Source organism: Ctenocephalides felis, unplaced genomic scaffold (genome assembly GCF_003426905.1).
Source record: "Ctenocephalides felis isolate EL2017-DRISC unplaced genomic scaffold, ASM342690v1 CF-g0.4_SCAFFOLD_01170, whole genome shotgun sequence".
NCBI lineage: Eukaryota > Metazoa > Arthropoda > Insecta > Siphonaptera > Pulicidae > Ctenocephalides > Ctenocephalides felis.
This window is the reverse complement of record NW_020537324.1, coordinates 39,347,431-39,373,700: the sequence shown is the minus strand read 5'-3', so window position 1 is coordinate 39,373,700 and position 26,270 is coordinate 39,347,431. Positions and strand designations below refer to the sequence as shown.

The 26,270-nt window shown below is 30.1% G+C and overlaps 2 protein-coding genes across 2 annotated transcripts in view; one reads left to right on the top strand and one right to left on the bottom strand.

Annotated features, from left to right (window-relative positions):
• The window catches only part of LOC113368480 (3-ketoacyl-CoA thiolase, mitochondrial), a 70,382-nt gene extending 62,972 nt beyond the window's left edge, over positions 1 to 7,410 (top strand). The window contains exons 7-8 of the mRNA XM_026610028.1: positions 7,016 to 7,170; positions 7,240 to 7,410. Of these exons, the coding sequence (XP_026465813.1) occupies positions 7,016 to 7,170; positions 7,240 to 7,321 (237 nt within the window). The 3' untranslated portion in view covers positions 7,322 to 7,410. The remainder of the gene's footprint in view (positions 1 to 7,015; positions 7,171 to 7,239) is intronic.
• Positions 7,411 to 19,498: 12,088 nt separating this feature from the next.
• The window catches only part of LOC113367214 (protein shuttle craft-like), a 127,719-nt gene continuing 120,947 nt past the window's right edge, over positions 19,499 to 26,270 (bottom strand). The window contains exons 11-12 of the mRNA XM_026608843.1: positions 23,148 to 23,300; positions 19,499 to 19,603 (exon numbers count right to left, since the gene is read on the bottom strand). Coding sequence (XP_026464628.1) covers positions 19,499 to 19,603; positions 23,148 to 23,300 — 258 coding nt within the window. The remainder of the gene's footprint in view (positions 19,604 to 23,147; positions 23,301 to 26,270) is intronic.

The window sequence follows — 26,270 nt, the reverse complement described above, 5'->3', positions numbered from 1 at the left end:
CTAGCCCAATGTCTGCACGCGTCCTGACGTAGTACGCGGCATACATCATCACGTCATCGTTCATTTATGTTATTATTTTTGTATTACTGTTTTAATTTAATTTTTATTTTAACTTTTTTCATTTTATATTCAATTTATTGCATTTTTTGTTTTTTTTGTATTTTGTTTTTTTGCTTATATCAATTTTGTAAATAAGACATTGAAGTCTTGATTAACAAAAATAAATTGTAACAAAAAAAAACTCATTATCCTGGTAAATAAGTCGATTATAAGCACCATGGCAGCGGACAGGGAGCATCAGCAAACAATATGGCAACCGCCATACACACTAGGCCACGGCCACGTAAGCAAACAATGGACTAAACAAACATGGCAACCGCCATACGAAACGGCCTCAAACAATCAAACAATGCAACAAGCAAACATGGCAACCGCCATACAAAACGGCCACAAGCAAGCAAACAACTCACCAAGCAAACATGGCAACCGCCAGCAAAAACGGCCACGGTCACAAACAAACAAAAATTAATCACACAATAAAAATAGAAACTAGTGGGGTGTATGGCATCGTGCCTTAAGGCAAATTGCTGGAACTTCCCGCACCGTAACCAAATGTTCGAGGAATACTGTAAAATAGATTATTATAAATATTGTAACATTGTCTAATATTTATAAGAATTATATAAACTGAATTGCAAATTTAAAATTATTTGTTTAAGTTATATTAGAACTTTAGTCAGAATAAAAATAAAATCTGAATTATTTTCGAATACAAAAGACAAGCAGAAAGTTCTTTGAATCATTTAAATCGAACGCATAGTTCTCTCAAAAACTGCCATTTTTTTCATATTTAGCTCCGTATCTTCGAAATGGCAGGGCCTGCATTTGCCAAAAACTAATAAACACTTCTCCCAATCATTACTAATTGAATGTTTTTTAAAACATTCAAATCGGATACTCCGTTCTCTCAAAAAGTCGATTTCTATTTTCTGCACTCTTTGCTCCGTATCTCCGAAACGGCTGGACCTGCCTTCGCCAAAAACTAATCAGCTCTTTTCCCTATCAATAGGAATCGAATGTTTTTTGAACCATTCAAATCGGTTGATCCGTGCGCCCGAAAACGTGACTGGAAATTTGTATCCATACATACATACACACACACAAACATCCATTTTTTCTGAGGTATGCCAAAACGTTCAGAAACCTTCAAAACGTCGAGAAATGTAAAAATTTTGAATTTCGATTTTCGGCCCATTACAATAACTTACCCTACGGGAAGTTAAAAATTAAATTAAAAAACGAAAAATCTCAACAAAAATTTACAAGAAAATTCAAGATGGCAGCCAGAGATTCAAAACAATCTTTTCATTGGGGTGGAGTGATTTGTAGCGACCTGTCAACACACGTCGCATCTCAACTTGACAGATGTAACTTGCATGAGCAACCCCATAGTTCGATTCCATAAGTCCAAATGGGCACTATGATAGTTTTGTACAGAAGTACCTTGTTATCGAGAGAGATTTCTGATTTCCTCCCAAAAAGCCAGTAAAAATCTTCTATTTTCAGTTGGATTTGTTTCTTTTTATATTCAATGTGCGTTCTCCATGTCAATTTCGAATCAATGTGCATGCCTAAATATTTAACAGAATTGCATAGTGGAATTATTGAATTGTTCATGATGATAGGTGGACTGTTGTGATGTTTTAGAGAAACAATTATGTGCTGAAATTTTTTGATATTGATTTTGATATTCCATTCTAAAAACCATTTTTCGAGACTAGATAAATAATTTTGTAACTGACAAGTTGCTGTTCTAATATCGGAATCGCATGAAATAATTGCTATGTCATCGGCGTAAGTGCATATGGTGAGAAGATCATCTGTGGGCATATCGTTTGTAAAAAGAAGATAAAGTTCAGGGCTTAGCACACTGCCCTGTGGTACCCCGCATTCTATATTTCTGATGCTCGAAGTCACATCTTTAATTTTGATTCTAAATTTTCTATTAAGCAAATATGAGCTTAAGATATTGAAGTAGTTTGGAAAAGTTGTTTTGATTTTATATAGGAGTCCTGAGTGCCAAACTGGTGGTGAGGAATCCAACTATCATTCGGATGATCTTCTGACAATCTCTGCAACAAAAGTCTCTCTAAAATTTTCGATAATATCGATAAAAGACTGATAGGACGGTATGAACTAGCAGTATGATGGTTTTTGTTTGGTTTAGCGATCATAATAATTTCTGCAGTCTTCCACGCTGTGGGCCAATAATTATATTGAAGAATGGCGTTGAAAATATTTGTTATATATAAAATACCTTTTGAAGGCAATTCTTTTAACATTTTTGGAGTAATCTTGTCCATACCCGGCGAAGATCTATTTTTCATCCTTTTAATTTCACATAAGACATCATTTGGTGAAAAATGTCCTAACGGTGTAGAATGAATGGGTTGTTTTACGAAATTGTTAATTAAATTATTCTGGGAAATATTTCGAGCGCTAAAAATGCTACTTAGATGATCAGCAAATGCCTCCGCTTTTTCTTCGTTGCTTTTTGCCCAAATGAAACCGTTTTGGTTAGTAATTTTCAGAGGAGGGTTTTGTAGTAGGGGTTTACTTTTGTTCTTGATTGGTTTCCATATGGAATTATCGTACCTATTTAGCTGCAATAAATACGACCTGAATGTACAATTCTTCCATTTTTTCATTTTTTTCTTCAGCGTGTTATTGAGATGATTAAGGGATGTCTTATCCGTTGGTAGATGAGAATGTTGCCAGGTACGTCTTGCTCTTCGTTTCTGTGCAATTAGCTTCTTAATCTCTTGCGGAATTATTATTAGATTATCATTTCTTGGAATAATACTCGGGGTTATCTGCTTGGTTGTTTCACGTACAATCTCAGAAAAATATTCTATTTTATTCTCTATTTCGATTTTCTAAATATTCTCTATTTAGATTTTGGAAATAATTTTGAATCAAGTATGGATTTAAATTGAGTCCAGTTAGTAAGTTTGTTGTGTAGAATATGATTGTTGATAGCTGGAGTAGGAAATGTGCTAAACGTCACAAGTATTGGAGAATGATCTGAAGAGAGATCGTAACTAGATTCAATATTAAGATTTGAATGATCGATACCTTTTACAATAAAAAAATCTAAAAGGTCTGGAACTTTAGTAGGGTCAGAAGGCCAATATGTTGGACTGCTGGTTGAAATAAAGGAGAGGTTATTTTGCCTCATGGCTGCATGAAGTATCTGACCTTTGGCTGTAGTCAGTCTAGAACCCCAGGCAACATGTTTACAATTAAAGTCACCACCAATGATAAATTTATTACCTAATTGAGAAAAAATGAAGAAAACTGAGCACAAAAAATTTTGAATCTTGGTGGACAATAAACAGCAGAAACACAAAAATTATATAAATTTGTTTCAACAGAAATTTGAGTTGCTTGTAGAAAATCATCACAAATACTTGGTAGAACAAAATGCTTTATATTATTTTTGATTAATATAGCCGAACCGCCGCGAGCCCTGCCACTTGGGTGATTTGAGTTATAAGTAGTGTAGTTATAAATTTTAAAGTAGATTTTTTCAGTGAAGTGTGATTCTGAGATTAATAAAATATTTATTAAGTTTAATTTTAAAAAACATTCTACTTCATTTTTGTGAGGTAATAAACCGTTGGCATTCCATTCAGCAATTTTAATTATTTTTGCCATTGTTTATGTTGTTGACTAACGTGGATAACATATTTATTATAACGGTGTTCTGTTGTATAAGCTGATTGAAGAATTATTTCATTTAATTGATTTGACATATCATTAATATCGTCAACTCCGTAAATAAATATTGGAGGGGGCTTACTGACTGGAGCCGGTTCAACTGAGTTGTCATCATTAGCTGTGTCTATTGTTGAAAGGGCCGAAAATCTGTTTTGAATTTTGACATCTATTCCCAATGGTTCAAATGAAGTTTTTCTTTTTTTGAAATTGACTACTTGCCATGAATTAGGAGTTTTCTTGACATCAGATTGTGGATGAGTGAGACTTGTAGATGCATTATTACTAGATGATAATACTTCCTGCATTGAGTCAGAAACTGATGAAGTTGAACGCAGCGAGACCTTTTCCGATGTAAACATAATGGTCCGACCTTCTTCGCGAGGTATCTTGCTATATTTGCTCGATCCAATTGCGGTCCTTCGTAGTTTTGGGATTTATGTTGGTTTACAGTCCGATTCCATTTTTGCTTCTATATCTTGATTAAAATGTAAGACATTTTTTTGATTCCACAAACGCACATTAGAGTCTCGATTATGAATGGTTTAAATAAGCAATTATTTAATTTTCTGTACACTTTTGTAAACTTTTCATGCAATTATAATAAACCGTAAAATTCAATCTGACATGCACCTCAGGATAATGAGTGATTTTTTTAAGCACGTGTTGTTGTTGATCTCGATGTGCGTGATCGGAGTCTCAATTGTATGATCTGTAGCGACCTGTCAACACACGTCGCATCTCAACTTGACAGATGTACATCATTTTGGGCTCATCATAGTGTCAGCGCAAAAACAAAAGTTCAAGCGTCAGTTCGGATCTCTCTTTTGTTTCTCCCGAGTCTCATTGCCAAAATTATTATTCTTAAAACCTTTCTTTTCTCATTTTAAATAAATAAAAACTAACTACATTTTATAAATGATCAATATGATTACACATAGTGTTGTCAATATATAATCTTCAATAAAATATATTACATTATATTTCCATATATATATATATATATATATATATATATATATATATATATATATATATATATGTATATATATGTATATAAAATGGTAGAGTCTTGGATTTGTGTATATTTAGTAGAGTTTCGGACAAGAATCCAAAAAGTAATAAAAAACAAAAAAAAAGTTTTTTTAAATAAACTATTTCTTTATTTATTTATTTATTTACTGTCGACGTTTCGGAACTAGGTACGTTCCATCTTCAGGACATCTGAAAAGAAACATGATCTTAATGAGATTTAAGCAAACAATATGTTTAAGAAAAGAAAATGGATTTTTCTTGATTAATAAATTAGTTGAAAAAATAATAATGTACAGAAATATGATAATATGATCAAAATGAAAATGATAAAAATAAATGAGTGGATTATCAAACAGGATATTAAAAATGATAAAATTTTTTGAAAGTTATGGAAAATTTCAAGAAGAGGTTAATGGCAAAATTGAATTAATTACCTGTATGTTTGAATATCCGTTAGCACTTTTTCACTAAACAAAATTTTTAAACAAAAAATGAATTTGAGTTATTTTTCAGCCGAATAGGTAAATTTTGTAAATCAAAATTACTATGAGTTTTGTCTTTTTTAAAATTATTATTCGAAAACACAAACAATATTATTCTCTCGATGTTATGAGATCGGCTGTTGGAAATGAACTAACTAAATCTGAGTCACACGCAACACGTGCAACCACTTGAGAACTGTGAGGTTGTATGTGTGTGTTTTTATATATTAGGGTGTGAATACTTAAATTATTGATCTTAAATGGAAGTCAATATTAACTGTTTGTCAAAAAGTGTAAAAAATTTAAATAAGAATCATGTAATAGGTTGTGATCTGATCTAATGTTGACACTATTAGAAACGTTCATAAGAATAAGACAGCTTTCCGCAAATAATCTTTTAAAGATGCAACTTTCGTGATATAAGATCTTTGGAGTGAAGTTAAACGAGTGGGCATTTTCAATAGAGTGCTGTACTAGGGTACTTTTGATTTTTTTTTGTTTATGGTGGACCACAGTTAGTTCATGTTGTCTCCTCATTCTTTTGTGTACATATTGTGAGGTTTGTCCAATATATTGGAAAGCACAGTCGTTACAAGAAACAGAATATACTACGTTAGTGTTGAAATTGGATGGGGTAGGAGATTTAATGTTCGTAAAAATTTTAATTTTTTACACTTTTTGACAAACGGATAATATCGACTTCCATTTAAGATCAATAATTTAAGTATTTACACCCTAACATATAAAAACACACACTTACAACCTCACAGTTCTCAAGTGGTTGCACGTGTTGCGTGTGACTCAGATTTAGTTAGTTCATTTCCAACAGCCGATCTCATAACATCGAGAGAATAATATTGTTTGTGTTTTCAAATAATAATTTTAAAAAAGGCAAAACTTATAGTAATTTTAATTTACAAAATTTACCTATTCGGCTGAAAAATAACTCAAATTCATTTTTGTTTAAAAATTTTGTTTAGTGAAAAAGTGCTAACGGATATTCAAACATACAGGTAATTAATTCAATTTTGTCATTAACCTTTCCTTAAATTTTCCATAACTTTCAAAAAAAAGTTTTATCATTTTTAATATCCTGTTAGATAATCTACTCATTTATTTTTATCATTTTCGTTTTGATCATATTATCATATTTCTGTACATTATTATTTTTTCAACTAATTTATTAATTAAGAAAAATCCATTTTCTTTTCTTAAACATATTGTTTGCTTAAATCTCATCAAGATCATGTTTCTTGACAGATGTCCTGAAGATGGAACGTACCTAGTTCCGAAACGTCGACAGTAAATAAATAAATAAATAAATAAATAGTTTATTCAAAAAAACTTCTTTTTTGTTCTTTATTACTGTTTGGATTCTTGTTCGAAACTCTACAATATATATAAACTATATATATATATATATATATATATATATATATATATATATATATATATATACCCACTATAATTTCAAACATTTGAGTTTCATTAGAAATATGGCGTGTTAGATAAATCTTATATATATAGCACAGATATCATATATATATAACACATAGATAGCACATATTAATTATATTTGTTTCTTCAAAACACATAATAAATAATAATTATTTCTATATAATGTGACAATGGTCAAATATTTATGACAATATAAATTTAATATTGATTTAAGTTATTTTCTCTATACTCTTCTTTTATCTATATACATGATTTTTTTGTAGATAAATGAAGCATTTGGTGTTCAAACTATGGCCTGTGCACAGGCTTTAAATATGGATACATCAAAACTAAATGTCAACGGAGGAGCAATTGCTTTAGGCCATCCTCTTGCAGCTTCGGGAGCCAGGATAACTGCTCATTTAGTACATGAATTAAGGTCAGTTGAATAAAAAAAAATCATTTACTTAATTTATGTAAAGTCGTTGACAAAGAACTCTTGTTGCAGGAGGAAAGGATTGAAAAAGGCTGTAGGGTCTGCTTGCATAGGCGGTGGCCAAGGAATCGCGCTACTTGTAGAATCGGTCTGATGAAGCTAACTTTTTTTTATTTCATTACAGTTAATTTTTTAAATATTATTTACTCAGTATATAATAAATACATAATACAAACTGGTTCGTATTGGTATTTTTCCTTGAGGCAAGTTACATGAACTTCTCGATATGTGTAAATAATCGATTTAATCAATGAAATATAAATTAATTTGTGAATGATTAAAAGTATTCCGAATGGATTTATTACACATCATTGAAAACGAACGAACACGTTAACTCGGAGTATTTTCCAAAATCAATCATTTTTATAACTGAACTAGTCTCCGTAGGGCTTTAATGGATTAGTATGTTCTTTAAGACCAAGTACTCTATCATCATACCAAGTAAATCGCTTAATTTTAATTTTAACTAGCTGTAAGTGGAATTCTGACTTAAGGCAATTAAAGCATCGTGCCTTAAGGCAAATTGCTGGAACTTCCCGTACCAAAAATTATCTTTTTAAAAACGATTAACATTTTTGAAAAAAAAAATTATTTTGAAAAAATTAGATTTTTGAGAAACTATAAATTTGACAAAAAAATACTTTTTTTTGAAAAAAAAAAATTTTTTTTGGAAACAAATTTTTTTTGAAAAATAAAATGTTTTCTTCATTTTGACATATTTTGGTAATTCTGAACTTTTTTTCAAAGCAATCGTACTGCTTGAACTGCATAGAGAAGAAATGTCAAAGCGCGCAAGTGCCGCGCCGCCGTCTAACGCATAAGCATTGGTACGGAACCCATAGAAATGTAAAAAAAAATTATACTTATTGTTAAAATCTCTATAAAATATCTGATAATTTGATGTGCATATGTCTAATGTTCATTTTTGACCGCCAAATGGCTCATTTTTTTACTTTTTCCTCCATATTTCCGAAACCGTTAGACCTGCCTTCATAAAAATTTGATCAATTCTTCATCTTGTTAATACAAGTAAAATGTTTTTTGAATTATTCAAATCGGACGCTCCGTTCTGTTAAAAACTGATTTACCGTTTTCGGCACTTTTTGCCCCGTATCTTTGGAACGGCTACACCTGCCTTCGCCAAAAACTAATCAGCACGTTTCCTTATCAATACAAATCGAATGTTTTTTGAATTATTCAAATCGGTTGAAATCGTCGACGAAAATTTGTATCCGCACATACATACACACACGCACATACACACACACATACATCCATTTTTTCTAAGGTATGCCAAAATGTTAAGAAACCTTTGAAACGTAAAGATATATAAAAATTTTCATTTTCGATTTTTTTGCGATTACTATAACTTGCCCTATGGGAAGTTAACAAACGTCAAAATACTACTCATTTTCTAAAACTTTGATGAATTTTTAAAATTTAACTACTTGTCGTAAGGCCGTAATATTTCTATAAGACCATGGTGTATATCGCCAAAAAAGTTCCATCAAAATCGGCTTAAATTTTTTTTTCAACAGTTAATTACAAGAAAACGGCTCGATAGATTTTCACCTAAAACTAATCAGTATCATTCCCAACTAATATTTTACAAACAGTTTTTGATTTTTCAAAATCGATTTAGTAGTATATGCTTAAATGTGGACAAAAAGTTTAACACTTTTTTCCAAATTCCGAAGAAACGGCACGGCAGATCGTCGCCCAAAACAGAAAAAATAATCCACATCGAAATACATCGATCGTCTTTCAAATTTTTAAAATCGGTTCAGACGTTTTTGAGCAAACGTCTATGAAAGGTCTAATTTTGACAAACGCCAAAAAAACGATACTAAGTTCTAAATTTTGACAATTTTTTAAAATTAAACGACTTGTCGTAGGGCCGTAATATTTTAGTATGATCTATAAGACTATGTTATCTACCATAAAAAAAATCATAAAAATCGTCGAATTTTTTCTTAAACTTTATTACAAGAAAACGGCCCGGCCGATCTTTACCAAAAACTAATCAGCACATCTCCCTATCAACAGGAATAGAAAGTGTTTTAACCATTTAAATCGGTTGATCCGTACGCCCGAAAACGTGGACAAATAATGCGGACATGAAAAACACACACATACATCCATTTCTTCTGAGGTATGCCATAATGTTCAGAACCCTTCAAATCGAGAATATATGCAAAAATTTTCATTTTTGATTTTCGGCCTATTACTATATCTACCCTACGGGAAATTAAAAATGGTTCTTTTATTCATATGTTAATATAGAAATTATAGTGGAAATAAGTTTTGTAATTCAGATATATACATATAATTTGAAACTATAATACATAAGGCATAATAAAAAAAAATCTTGCATTTGATTATTAAGATACTTCTAAAGACAAGTATTTTTTAACTTACCGTAGGATAAGTTATAGTAATGGGCCAAAAATAGAAAATGAGAATTTTTGCATATTTTCACGTTTCAGAGTTTTTGAACATTTTGTCATAGCTCTGAAAAAATTAGTGTGTGTGTTTTGTGTATATGCAATGTTTCGTCCACGTTTTGGGACTCACGTATCAACTGATTTAAATTATTAAAAACTATTTGATTCCTACTGATAGGGAGATGTACCGTTTAGTTTTTGGCAAAGGCAGATCCAGCCGTTACGGACATACGGAGCAAATAGTGCAAAAAATAGAAATCGACTTTTTGAGAGAACGGAGTATCCAATTTGAATGATCCAAAAAACATTCAATTTGTAATGATTGGGAAAAGTGGTGATCAGTTTTTGGCAAAGGCAGGTCCAGCCATTACGATGATAAAAACAAAAATTATACCAAATATTTATCACGAGAGTTGGAATAACTACCCTGTAAACACGCGATGTGGTCACTAAATGGTGTTAAACGTCGTGCCTATGTTGCGCGATGTCAGCCATGCTTATGGAATACCCACAGCTTGTGGAATACAGATTGCTAACGCCGCATGTTCTCATTAGCTTCCACCTAAACGCAATGTCGCTTTGTGATTTGCGCGACGCAAGATAGACTATATGACCTTATGACATATAAGCAACTCGCAGTTATGACGTCATATTATACGTCATCGCAAATTTAACTGTTACAAATTGACATACTTACAATTTAATAGTTAAAAATTGACTTCAGAAGTTATACAATCTTACCATAAATAATATTAGTGAACTTTATTTTCGAATTATTCAATTTTAATATATTTGTTCGCGCCAATCAAAGCATGCGGTTATATTGATATATAAAACAAAAAAATCATCAATCGATAATAAAACCAAAATCAAATCAATCAATACGTAATCAAAAACATATTAAAATTATTGTAAATACTATTATAACTTTTAAAATAAATAAATACAGTTATCAATAAAGTATTTTACAATTTACAATAAGGCAATCAATCACAACAACGTCCGAAAAAACAATATTATTAACCGTATATTTAGTGAAAAATGTATCTCAACATTTAAACAATATTCTTTCTTAACACAATATCCAATTTTTGCTGTAAAACTAGTGGTGTATGGGCATGGCATCATGCCTTAAGGCAAATTAAGTTTGCGTACCGTAATGAAGTAATCAAGGAATATTTAATGCTTTAAAATATATGATTATAAATACATCTACTTATAAATGTTTACAGAAAAGTAAATAAAACTCAAAAAGTAAGTAAAACTCGATCAATCGAATTTAACATGAAGGATATTATCTAATATTTATGAGAATTATATAAACTGAATTGCAAAGTTAAAATTATTTATTTGAAGTATATAAGTGAGCTTTAGAACTTTAGCTAGAATTGAAATAAAATTCCGAATAATTTTCGATATCCAAAAAAATTAACAAAAAAAAAATCTTTTTCAAATCGTTTCGTCAACACAAGCAGAAAGTTTTTTGAATCACTAGTCCCGGGGTCGCTGGTTCGATTCCCGCTACCGTCAAGCCTACCCACAACTAGTGTAAGAAGTATCGAAGCAAAGTATCGATACCGAGTACTGAAAAAAGAATCGAAGCAAATAAAAGTATCGATTCCAGAAAAGTTTCGTGGCAAAAGTATCGATACTATTCAGTATGGAATATTGAGTACTTTTCACCTAAATCAAACATAAGTGCAAGAGAGATCTAAAACTCTCTACAGATCGAATTACAATATTATGATAAATTCTATTGCCTGTATTTGATGCTGTTCAATCAGCATCATTTTCAATATTTTAAGAAGTTTAAAACAATAATTTTTCGATACTACTTTCAAATTCGATTTATATCAAAAAGAAAAATACTCATTGATTAAAAAATAGTGTCGTTTTGTGACGAAAGTATTCATTTATGAAATTAGTATCGGCTAGTTTATATAAAAATACTCATTAATTAAAAAATAGTATCGTTTTGTGACGAAAGTATTCATTTATAATAATAGTGTAGGCTAATTTATATCAAAAAGAAATATGCTCAATAATTAAAAAATAGTATTGTTTTGTGACGAAAGTATTCATTTATGAATTTAGTATCGGCTAATTTATATCAAAAAGAAAAATACTCAACAATTATAAAATAGTATCGATTTGTGACGAAAATATTCATTTATAATAATAGTGGCGGCTAATTTATATAAAAAAAACTCATTAATTAACAAATAGTATCGTTTTCTGACGAAAGTATTCATTTATGATAATAGTGTCGGCCAATTTATATAAAAAAAATCATTAATTAAAAAATAGTATTGTTTTCTGACGAAAGTATTCATTTATAATAATAGTGTCGGCTAATTTATATCAAAAAGAAAAATTCTCTTTAATTAAAAAATAGTATCATATTATGAAAGATAGTATTATATTATTATATAAAGTTGCAAAAGTATCATTGTTTCGAATTAAATTCTGATTCACCAGAAATATTTGACGATTAAAAATAATTACCTATCTACGAAAGTGACGACTTTCAATAGATTTTAATTTAGAATTGAAAATATAACTTTAATAGAAATACTTAATGAATATAAATTAGTACTTATTTTCAACAAAAGTATCAAACTTTGAATATAGAAACGAAAATATAATAATTTTAATAGAAATACTCAATGACTATAAATTAGTATTTATCTTATATATAAAAATGGAGCTCTCTTTCAAATGTCCAAGTAAAACTCGAAAACGGTTAAACCTATTTGGCCAGTCTTGAAAAATTTGTGCCAGTCCAGAGAAAGTCCAAAAGGTGAGAAATTATTTCAAATCCGCCTATAACAATGGACGGTGGCTAATACATGAAATGTCAAACGTTTTTGACAGATGATGTTCAATAATATTTAATAGGATGTTTTACGTGAATATTATTTAATTATGATTAAATTGTGGTAAGTAGTTTTGTTTGCAGTTTTATTTATATACAAAAACGTTAGTAAACGGGTCGCAAGTGTTAGTAGAAACTAAATATCAACTTTTTTGAAATGTTAATATGAAAATGCACTTTTTGGCATATTTTTCTCAAACACGGTGCTCTGAAGGATCTCATTTGTATAATTATATACTCATTGGTATTTATAAAACATTTTCTAGGTTATATTATTTTTTATTCATGTTATTCAAATTCAAAACCTAAATTTGGTATCGATCAAAGGGACATTTTGCCGAATAACATTTTTCCAGTTTATTTTTGCCAAATAACATTTTTCCAGTTTCACAATTTATCGAAGAATAGATAGTAATATTTGAAGGTTCGGGGTTAAAAAGGTCCACCAGCGATGTGTCAAAAACCAGTAAAATTAAGCATTGTTTAACAAGAAACTGAAAAGTAGAGGCAAAAAGATTATAACCAGCTATAATCTTAATTCTTATGACTTTGCTATCGGGAGATAAACTGTAATCTTTGAAAATCTATAATAAAAGTATTTTCTTCCGTTGGTAGTTTTTTAGCATTAGTTAAAAGTGTAATTATTTTGTAAAATACTTTTAAAATTAAAATAAGACATTAAACCTGTTTGCCACCCGGCCGTTCCAAGTTACCCTGTCTATGGTGTAAAAAGATCCACATAACAATTTTCTGAAAGACAGCAAAAAAAAAAGCACATTTTTACAATGATGAAGTAGCTGGCAGTTTTACTGAACGTAGTCAGATAATTGTTCGTTTGAAATGTGTTATTTGTTGTGATATAATTGGTTTGATTTTCATAATAAAATTAATATTTGCTCAAAGTCAAATTGTACTTTTTATTAAATTTACTTTGATTCATCGAATGTTACTTGAAACTTTTCAAAAAACAGGTCAAAGAAGAAATGCTTAATTTATTTTCAATCTATCCTCGCAAAAATTTGAATTTTTTTTATGAGCTCAGTAGTATTGTACACAAAATCCCGAATCAAAAAGAATCTGAAAAACTTGAAACGTAATCAATAAGTCGAAAGAACAAAAAACACTTGGATTGAATTATACCATGTTTTCTATAGAACTTGCAGTTGACAAAATATAGACAAACTAATGGGGTTTATTGTTTTTATAATACTTCGTTGTATATAGAATTCAAACAACACATCCTTATACACTTAAAGTATTAATATTTTGGATTCTCTAGAAATTGTTTAGAATATACCTTACTTAGCAAAACAACGTTTGCCGGGTCAGCTAGTCTTATATATAAAAATGGAGCTCTCTTTCAAATGTCTAAGTAAAACTCGAAAACGGCTAAACCGATTTGGCCAGTCTTAGTCTTGAAAAATTCGTGCCAATCCAGAGATGGTCGGAAAGGTGAGATAATATTTCAAAATTGCGTAGAAACTTTACATTTTTAATTTGAAAATTTTTATAGAAGCGTACCTTGAATAAAACAATGGACGGTGGCTAATAAGTGAAATGTCAAACGTTTTTTGACAAATGATGTTTAATTACTTTTAATAGGATGTTCTCCGTAAATATTATTTAATTATGATTAAATTGTAGTAAGTAGATTTGTTCGTAGTTTTATTTATATGCAAAAACGTTAGTAAACGGGCCGCAAGTGTTACTAGAAACTCAAAATATCAATCTTTTTGAAATGTTAATATGAAAATGTACTTTTTGGCGTTGTAGCACTCTTTTTTTTGCAAATCATATTTTTCTCAAGCACGGTGCTCTGAAAGATCTCATTTGTATAATTATATACGAGGTGTGTTCAAAAAGTACCCGGAATTACTAATAATTAAATTTCGCGGGTCTGGAGTGTCTGATTGTCAAATTTTTTTTTTATTGTGTTGGTATACATGCCCCTAAAGTATGATGAAATTTTCAGCTATATTCACTGTTTACTTTGTCTGTGGTAGTCGCTAAGGTTCGACGTGTTTTTCTGAGCTCGGCGATTTTTACAATGGAAGAATTGAAAAGTCAAAGAATTTGTATTAAATTTTGCGTAAAAAATGAAATAAAGTGTTGCAAAGTGCAAAAATTCACCAGATATGGCTCCGTGTGACTTTTTCCTATTCCCAAAGTTGAAGAGACCCATGAAAGGACGGCGGTTTTCCTCGATTGAAGAAAATCGCTGAGAGTGCTCAAGGACATATCAAAAAGTGAATATCAAGGGTGCTTCGAAAATTGGAAAAAACGCTGGCATAAGTGTATTATATCTGGGGGGGACTACTTTGAAGGGGACCACATTAATGTAGACGAATAAATAAATATTTTTTTGAAAAAACGAAAATTCCGGGTACTTTTTGAACAGACCTCGTACACATTGGTATTTATAAACCATTTTCTAGGTTATATTATTTTTTATTTATGTTATTTAAATTCAAAACCTAAAATTGGTATCGATCAAAGGGACATTTTGCCGAATAACATTTTGCCAGTTATAATTTCGCAGAATTTATCAAAGAATAGATAGTATTATATGAAGGTCCGAGGTTAAAAAGGACCACCAGCTATGTGTCAAAAACAAAAAAAGTAAAGTTAAGCTTTGTTTAACAAGGAATTGAAAAGTAGAGGGAAAAAGATGTAGAGGGAAATTTAGTGTTTGTCAATTTCACAATACCATCGTTAAACTTTTAAAAGTCCAAAGTTTCTACGATACTTCTGAATTTGCCAATTTCGATATCAAATAATATTTTGATAATGAAATGCCTACTTATAATATCTGATACTTTTTTTTACAACAGTTACAATTATTTTTTTAATTCATACTTTTTCTAATTTTTATTTCAAATTATTATAACATTTTTCTACCTTATGTATTTTATCATTACAATTATTTTCATATTATATTCTTTTTTGATACTGCGCTTAATTATTATATTCCAGATATTTGACTCAAATGAAAATTGCGTAACGGATATTTAAAGGATTTTTTTTACCATCAGAAAAATTTCATTTCAAAATAATAATTTTATTCAATCAATTATACTTTATAGCACATCAATTATAATTTGAATCCTAATAAAATAGTACGATTTTCGAATTTAAATAATAGTTTTTAAAGCCGTAAAAAGCTTTTGAAAGCATCGGTCGTAACCCGATTGCCATTTCGTACTAGCTTGTTAGCGAGTTAGGTTATGTGACGGTTCCATTGCTTAAGGTTTTTATTCGATTCCAATAAGCTTAATCGATTCAAATGTGTGAAATTTTTGATCAGTAATAATAAGAGATTAGTTTTATAGTTAAATCGAGCATATATTTGTCAAGAAATTGTCAATTTCATGATTCCCGCAATTAGGTTCACACATCTGAACCTGTGAACGTAAATCCGTGAGTATCCCGCAATTACGAGAAGTAGACTTGAAATAGTTTTATCTTTTATTTTCAACTGTGCTTAAATTCGGCGATGTTTCTGGTGTTAATAAGTTTGTTAATAACTACAGAATACTGTAACGTAATTACGGTATATGTTTTTTTAAATTTTGAACCCTAAAAATTGAGTTTGAAATGACTACTCTTTCGTAAGAAAGTACACAATTTTTTTTACTTATTTGCATTGTTCCAATATACCTAGAATATTGTAGTAATGAAAGAATCATTTATTTCTACCTTTTCATCTATGATCAATTATTTCTATTATATAAATTGAATAAAAATACAGGTATACCCCGTATAGCACACGGTACTTATAGGGCGCGGATTCATTAGGGCGCTGGTATGTATGTATGCATGCAGAGATCTAGGGACATTCCTGTAAACACGATAGTTTTAATCCGACTAAGCTTTTGGAATATAACCATTATATAACCTGCATATTATTAAAACGAACATACATCGTAAGTTATTAAATTAATATGAATTGCAATTACTCGAAAATAAGTTGCCGAGGCTACTCTTCAATGCAGTAACTTTTTAATAGTCTAATACAGTTTATTAAATATTATTAAAATTATATTCAATATCAGTAAATTTATTTGGGTCTGATTTTAAATCGGTCTTTCAGTTTTTCAAAGAATGATAGCTCCAATTAAATATTCACCCAAAACCCTGGAAAAGGCATTAAAAGAAATTTGCCATATTAGTTTAAATGTATTTTAAAGCTTCTAAAACATACAGAATTTCCGATCAAATCTAATTTAAGCTAGAGTTATTGTTAACTTGAAAGTCTTTAAAGATTATTTCAAAGTCTTTAAAGATTTACGTTTTTTGGCAGAATTGTAATTTTTATTTCAAGTTTAATTCTTCTGAGTTTAAATTTTATATTTATTTTAAGTTTATATTTTTGTTTAATTGCCGTTAAAAATTATTCCTATATTGTTTCATTTATTTGATTTACCGAAACAGTATTGATAATGATTATTATACTGCTATTAATATAATAATACCAGCTTTTATTTTATTTTTATTTTAGAAGTTTTTCAACTTCTTATATTTTTATGATTTTTATAATACAAAACTAAATAAGTGTTTAAAATCATATCAAAGTATTATTTTATAATTAACCGTACTTTTTATAACATATTCATCTATATTTATCAAGGCAATACGATCAAAAATGTATGCTTCGAGCGCTATCACGTAATAGTGTACAGCGACTCCCGGCATTATATTCACGAACCGAATTTTATCACGGAATTAGAGACAAACGCGTAGTTCACCAAAATGCCGATTATTTCTATAAATGACGTTCTACGACAAAAAATCTTGTTTTATAATAATCTTAAAGGTCTAATTAATGAAATATAACAGATTTAGATCGTCCTCTTTCCTATTTTCTCTAAAATTCGTCTTTAAAGTCAAACGTTCCTTAAAATCCCGTAATATGGTACGTTTACCTTAAATAAACAATCTCAATATTATAACATTTTTGCTTGAAGTTATTGTTTTAGATAATAGTAATGTTAGGCTTAATGTTGTTTTAGAGTTGTATTTTACTGTAATTCATTCAATTAAGATAATTACAGATTTCATGTTTGCGGTCCGCAGACTCGATTAATTTCAACTCGCTCCGGTAAAACTCATTTGCTACTGTACAAGATGGCATTTAAGTAAAAATAAATACATCATATAACAATTTTGAATAATGTTTATTAGTAATATATGGTAACACTCGTGATGCACACATTTATTAATGTCAACCATTATACATATTTATATAATGATGAATTATAAATTATAAATTATATATTGATAATAGCATTAAAATTATTTATAATATTTAAAAATAATAATGCAATTAAAGTCATTCTTCAAATATGACATGATCGGTTTGTCATTACAATTAGCATTTAGAAATGAACCTTCATTAGAGAAATGTAGTATTATATTAACTATATTATTCGTTCACACAGTGGATTGTGTTAAACGACGCCTAAACAAATATTGTTTTTGCAACTTCACTCATCATGTAATAATTGTGTTTGAAGAACTTCGTGTAATTGAAATTAACATACATTCATTGACTGATGGTATTTTTTTACTTTTTCGCTGGCGATATAATCTCATTCTTTGAACAACTGTAATATCTGTCTTGCCTAAAAAATATTTTACATTTCAATAAACAAGGCACAAATGTTTAATTTGTTTTATTATTTCCAAGGAACAGGGTAAAATATTCTTCTGATTGAGGCATTTTTTGTTAAATCAAAATTTGTACTACGATGTAACTTTAAAATGTTTAATTATTTTTGCCAATTTCCTTGTTGATATCGGTACGCATACAACGTTGACTCCGGTACGCATATAACGACAGATCTCTATTCACACACACGACGGCTAATCACAATCGACCCGTATAGAAATGATCTCATCGAGGACGAAGGACGAACAGTTCGGGCGTAACGGACTTCCGTTGCATTTGTACGGATTTACACCCTAGTCGCGCTTAAAGAAGTTTTACTTCGAAAAAGAAAAGAAATCATCTTCATGATCAACAGTCCACCTATCATCATGAACAATTCAATAATTCCACTATGCAATTCTGTCAAATATTTAGGCATGCACATTGATTCGAAATTGACATGGAGAACGCACATTGAATATAAAAAGAAACAAATCCAACTGAAAATAAAAGATTTTTACTGGCTTTTTGGGAGGAAATGTGAAATCTCTCTCGATAACAAGGTACTTCTGTACAAAACAATCATATTGCCCATTTGGACTTATGGAATCGAACTATGGGGTTGCTCTTGCAAATCTAACATAAACATCATTCAAAGGTGACAGAACAAAATTCTGCGTATCCTTACTAATGCGCCTTGGTATATTTCGAACTTTTGCCTACATAAGGATTTGAAAATCTCAACTGTCAACGAAATGATCAAGATTAGAAGTTCATCTTTCAACAATAAATTAATCCAGCATACAAATCCTACTATTCAAGCGATTCACAGACCGTTAAGAAGATTGAGCAAGAAATGGCCTTCCGATCTACCAAACACCTAGCCCAATGTCTGTACGCGACCTGACGTAGTACGGGCATCACGTCATAGTTCATTTATGTTATTATTTTTGTATTACTGTTTTGATTTTATTTTTATTTTAACTTTTTTTTCATTTTATATTCAATTTATTGCATTTTTTTATATTTTTTTATTTTTTTTGCTCATATCAATTTTGTAAATAAGACATTAAAGTCTTGATTAACAAAAATAAATTGTAACAAAAAAAATAATGATACATTTGTACGTTGATTTACGTAATTTTAGCTTATAAATAAATATAACTTTTACGAGCATTATAAATCTATCCACAGAAATAATTTCTAAAAATACCTAGATTAATAATCATAAAAACAAACTTCCAATTATGTTATTTTAATAATAATATGAAAATTACATAACAATAAACAAATACAAATCCAGAATCAATCATGGCGTACTGATTTGAAAATGAAGGATGGTACAGGAACTTTTCTTTGGCCGCTTTCACGTTGGATTACTTCTAAAACGCTCATACTTGGAAGCCAACACTGAAATAAATAACATTCATTTTCATGCATCTGATATGACTTATATTCTAGGTACTTAAAAAGGGATGTATGTCTGACTGTGTCTGTGTGTGTAATTGCTATTCATTTGTTATATGGAATTGTGAAAATTTGGAAAATCGTTAGGTGAATACCGAGACAGATTTTCGAATATTTTGATTGATGCCAAGTAGTAGGGGTTGGCCACCCGAAGACATTTTTTATTTTTTCGGTCAACTTTTGCTCCTTTATTTTTTATAATACGTATATAAAAACACATATAACTCTACAAATATAATATAGAATAATATTTAAATATTTTATATTTACATAGTTTAATGGAAAACTATACTCGTTTCAGAAGCTACAGTACAGGCCAAAAGTTTCCGGACACATGAAAAAAATCTCATTTTCTGAGTTTTTAGCTATATTTTTTATATAAAAATAATTTATTCAAGTTGGTTTTGTACATTCTACGTAGTATTAATATTTAGTGACTGATTTGTAACCAATTTGTGAGAAATGATAGACTAATTAGCAATGAAAATGTTAAAATGTCACTGCAGTCGATTTTCTTGAATATAACCACCCTTTGCTTTGATCACTGCAGCGCATATTTTTGGCAATTTTACGACGAGTTTTTGCAATGTTTGCGCAGGTATGTTCTTCCAGGACTTGTTAAGGCAATTCCACAGGACAGGGAGGCTGGTTGGATGCAAATCCTTCACGCGGCGTTTAAGCTCGTCCCACAACAGTTCTATTGGATTAAGATCCGGCGATTGTGCAGGCTTTCGCTTCAAATAATTGTCACAGAGTCGAGAAGTGTGTTTAGGGTCATTATCTTGTTGAAAAATAAATTTTGGTTCAATTAAATTAAGACCAGATGGAATGGCGTGGCGCTGAAGTATGCTATGATACTGTTCTTTCTTTAAAGTTCCATGTATTTTGACAAGCGATCCGACTCCATTAAATCCAAAACAACCCCAAGCCATCACTGAACCACCACCGTGCTTCACCTTCGGCAAATACACTTAGAATTGAGTTTTTCATTACCCTTCCTACGACAATACTGACGTAGATGATTTCCAAAAAGTTCGAATTTTGATTCATCCGTCCATAACACTGATTTCCGTTGATCGATGGTCCAAATTATGTGGGTTTTGGCAAATTGCAATCTCTTTTGTTTATTCACTGCTCGTAGAAGTGTTTTTTTGATGGCAACACGAACAAATCATACCTTTTTCTCGAAGCCGGCGCTTGACCGTCGTGAGTGATATTGGCTCATCCAACCGTTCATTGATTTGAGCCCGGATATCTGAAGCGGACTTAAATCGATTTGCATCGTGAAGTACGGTGGTGGTTCAGTGATGGCTTGGGGTTGTTTTGGATTCAATGGAGTCGGATCGCTTGTCAAAATACATGGAACTTTAAAGAAAGAACAGTATCATAGCATACTTCAGCGCCACGCCATTCCATCTGGTCTTAATTTAATTGGTCCAAAATTTATTTTTTAACAAGATAATGACCCTAAACACACTTCCCGACTCTGTGCCAATTATTTGAAGCGAAAAAAAGACGAAAAAATACTTCAAATAATGGAGTGGCCTGTTGTGGGACGAGCTTTAACGCCGCGTGAAGGATTTGCATCCAACCAGCCTCCCTGTCCTGTGGAATTGCCTTAACAAGTCCTGGAAGAACATACCTGCGCAAACATTGCAAAAACTCGTCGAAAAATTGCCAAAAATATGCGCTGCAGTGATCAAAGCAAAGGGTGGTTATATTCAAGAAAATCGACTGCAGTGACATTTTAACATTTTCATTGTTAATTAGTCTATCATTTCTCACGAATTGGTTACAAATCAGTCACTAAATATTAATACTACGTAGAATGTACAAAACCAACTTGAATAAAATTATTTTTATATGAAAAATATAGCTAAAAACTCAGAAAATGAGATTTTTTTCATGTATCCGGAAACTTTTGGCCTGTACTGTATATGTTACAAAAAAAACTTCTAAAAAAATATTATTTTTAAACACAAACGTAGACAAATATGTCAATAATGAGTGCATTTTGGTTTGCCAGCAAAACTGACGTATGCATTATAGGCGATGGAATTTAAAATAAAGCGCACATTTATTAGGCCAATTTGAAGGAAATAATTTCGGAATAACAAAATTATAATTGGAAAATATATCAATCACGTATTTACATTAATTTACATATTCAATTTTCCACTTACACTAAATTTTTTAAACTTGTAGAATTATGATTTGCATTATTTTTTATTTTCAAAGTTTTTCAAAGCTTTTAAACCACACTAAAAAGATTTAAAAGTTTATTTTAAAGAAATGACCAAAATATATATCGGTCGAATATATTTTGAAAAGATGAGTATTCTTTTTTCTTCAACCGTTAACCGTATCGAAATTATCACGAAAAATTAATCAACGAAATTTAATGAGTTTCATCAAATATCTTTTAAAAATTACTATAAAATTGGCAAACAATTTATTAATTATTTATTCATCCTGATCCATATTGTACGAGGTGTGGCAATTAAGTAATGAGACTGATTATATTCCCGCGATTGTGGTAACCCTACAACCTTAAATTTGCCTTTCCCTTCTCCCGGCATCCTTCCCCTATTTATTGATATATTTGCCATATCTCTGGATTGTTTAGCTTGCCTTCTCTGCCTTGTTGAGTAAACGTGTGTTCCTGGTGCTCGTCACGAAAATAAAAAAACGAAATAAAGATCGGTAAAATTTTGGGTAAAATTGGGCGAAACAGCTTTGGAAACGTACGCTAAAATTGTGAATATGCAGGATGATAGTGCTCTTAGTCGTGTCTAGGTGTTTTGATCACATGAGGAGTTTAAGGAGGGGCGTGATAACGTGGAAAATGAGGAAAGTGAAAACGGTGATAATTGTCTGTTTTAATCCCGTGAAATCGTTCACAAATAATTTGATCAATCGGGGAAAACCGTAAATCAAGTCTACTATTGCCAAGTAGTCAAAAAATTGCGAAAACGAGTCAACAGGGAGCGCTCAGACATCGCCCTTAACTGGATCCTTCATCACGACAAGGCGCCGTGCCACACTGCCCTCATGTGTCCCAGTATTTGGCCTCTAAAGGTATCGCCGAGTTGCAACAACCGCCTTATTCGGCTGATATGTTAGTGACTTGTTTTGTTTCCTAGAACAAAGTCGTCGGTGAAAGAAACCCATTTTGAGTCGATTGAGGACATCTAGGCGGCCGTGACGAGGGTACTTGCAGACCTCCCAGTCTACGCCTTCCAGAAATGTTCGAAGCATGGAAAACGCGCTGGAATCGTTGTATAGCTGCCCAAGGGGATTACTTTGAAGGGGATGACAGAGTTGTAAAATAATTTTGAAATATACGGTTTTTATGAAATCAGTCTCATTACTTAATTGCCACACCTCGTATTTCACTTTTCAATCTCTAATGGTTGAGCATTAGAACTTTTTGACAAGCGATTGCTAACGACAATTTTAATAAAGTTGTACTATGAGGACCACGTACCTTTTCTTTGTCTGCGGTTGCTACTACATTTCGATTTGGTTCCGGATCGTAGGCTTGGCTCTCCACGCCAAACTGTTCGCACATCTCATGTACAACTTGCCGCTTTTCTTTGTTCATAACTGGAAATGAATATGACCGGAATTTTTGCTTTGACTGAAAAATATAATTTTTATTTGATTTTATTAGACGCCAATCGGCTATATACAGTTACTTATATAATAATGTAATCCTATGTTATTTATATATATACACACGTATATACATACACCCACACATGCACACTAGTTATGCTAACAAATTCTAATAAGTATTATTCTTTTTGACAATATTGATAAATGTACTATGTAAGGAATTAAAAACTTTAGTTTCGAGCTCTGTTATTGAACCACAATTGCTACTCTATTCATGGGTCGGTTCATTATATAGTTTTTTTGTGGTTTTAGATGTCTATACAATACTGTTTGTTCTTATATATTATACATTAAAATAATATTATTGTCATTTTAAAACAAAATTGAGATAATTAAATATTAAGAAACAAGTTCTTCAGTTATAAAACCCATACAATAATTATACCCATTAAAAAGATTCATATTTTTAATTCACGTCATTTTCATTAGCAAGTTTTTTTCGACTCTTTTGTTGAGTTCTTTTGTAAATAATTTTTGCTACTCAATTTTATTTTTTATTTTCTATAAATTTTTAATTCCTTTATATTTTATTCTTATTTTTATATATTTTTCTTTACTTTTATCTGGTACATAATCCATTCCTTTATATTAAAAAACTTTTTTACTTAATATTCTGTATTTTTCGTCATGAATAGAGTTAGTATATATAAAAATATTTTTGACAGAAGAAACATGATGATGGAACGTCTCTAGTTCCGAAACGTCGTAATTAAACATCTGTTGTCTGTTGTTGTCAAATTGTTTTTTATTTATTGGATTTATTGTTGGAAAAAGAAACATATATGAATTTACTGAAAAAATGCAGGACTTGTCTATTAAATATATATATATATATATATATATATATATATATATATTTAATAGACAAGTATATATATATACTAGCTGACCCGGCAAACGTTGCTTTGCTAAGTAAATTATATTCTAAACAATTTCTAGAGAGTCAAAAAAATTAATACTTTTAGTGTATTAGGATGTGTTGTTTGAATGCTATATACAATGAGGTATTATAAAAACAATAAACCTCATTAGTTTGTCTATATTTTGTCAATACAATCAAACTGGAAGTTTTATACACTTTCTATAGAAAACATGGTATGATCGATACCAAGTCTTTTTTGGTCTTTCGACTTATTTTTTATTATTTTAAGAAGTTTTGCAGATTCTTTTTGGATTCTGAATTTTGTGTATAATTGTAAATAATACTATTGAGCTTATACAAAATTTTCAAATTTCTGCAAAACTGCAGAAGAGATAGAAAATGAATTAAGTATTTCTTGTTTTCTTCATTATTTCATTTTTTGAAAAGTTTCAAGTAACATTCGATGAATTAAAGAAAATTTAATAAAAAGTATATATGTAGAGCAGGTCGGAGCACGAAGGTCCAATTTGACTTTGAGCAAATATTAATTATATTATAATAATCAAACGAATTATATCACAATAATAACACATTTCAAACGAACAATTATTATTTATCTGACTTCGTTCAGTAAAACTGCCAGAAACTTCAGTAAAACTACCATCATTGTAGAAACGTGCTTTTTTGATGTCTTTCAAAAATTCGTTATGAAAAAACTTGGAACGGCCAAGTGGCAAACAGGTTTAATGTCTTATTTTAATTTTAAAGGTATTTTACGAAATAATTATATTTTTAGCTAATGCCAAAAAACTACCAACGGATGAAAACACTTTTATTATGGGTTTTCAAAGATTACCATTTATCTCTCGATAGCAGTCATGAAAATCTAGGTTATAGCGGGTTATACATCTTTTTTCCTCTACTTTCAAATATCTTTGTTAAACAGTACTTAACTTGACTGGTTTTTGACACATCGGTGGTGGACCACTGACATATATTACTTCATATATTCTAAGCTCGTCACAGCATAATTAGTTAAACTAAATACTTCTGTTGCAAAAATACTTCTAAATTACTATTATTATTATTTTTTTTATAATAATTATTTTTATATGATTTTTATTGTTAAAATACTTATTAAATAAACTCAAAAAATTGTCAAACAAAATATTTCTTTCATCAAAATACCTGAAAATTTGTAAAAGATAATACTTATATTGTAAAAATACTTAATAATGATAATAATAATAATAATGCTAATATTAATGATAAAAATAATAATAATAATGATAATGATAATGATAATAATAAATAATAATAATAATAATAATAATAATAATAATAATAATAATATAGGACACTTAAATTTGTTAAAAAATCATAAAACAACCTAAAATTTAATAATTTTAACAGCTAATAGTTAATTAATGGGTATGGGCGTGTTTCCATACAGAATTGACCCCACCGCACTACCCGAAAATTGAATAGCCTTTTTAATGATGCTAATTAAAAATTAGTCCAAACAACCGCACTACCCAAAAATTAAAAACAAAAAATTATTTTCACTTTTTCAGGCACTAAAAAATAATCATTAAACAATATTTATTATAATATGAACAACATAGACAAGATCAGTATAAATAGAATGACGTTAACATTTTTTCGATATCTCTCATATTCCCGACAAAAAATGAGTTTGAAAAAAGGGGCCACTTTCACATGTTTTCACTGATATCTCGGCCAAATGATGAGCTACGGATTTGAAATTTGGTATATCGGATTTTCTCGAAAATACCTATAAAATGACATCAAAATTATTTAAATACCAGGGTGGGGCCAATTCTGTATGGAAAAACCCTTTATATTAAACCTGTATAATATTGACTTGAGCCTTATTATAATATTAATATACCGACGGCTTGTAAAATAAATAAATAAATAAATACTATCTATTTTTCTATAAGTTCTGGGAATTTATAACTGGGAAAATGTTATTCGACAAAATGTCCCTTTGATCGATACCAAATTTAGTTTCTGAATTTAAATAACATAAATAAAAAATAATACAAC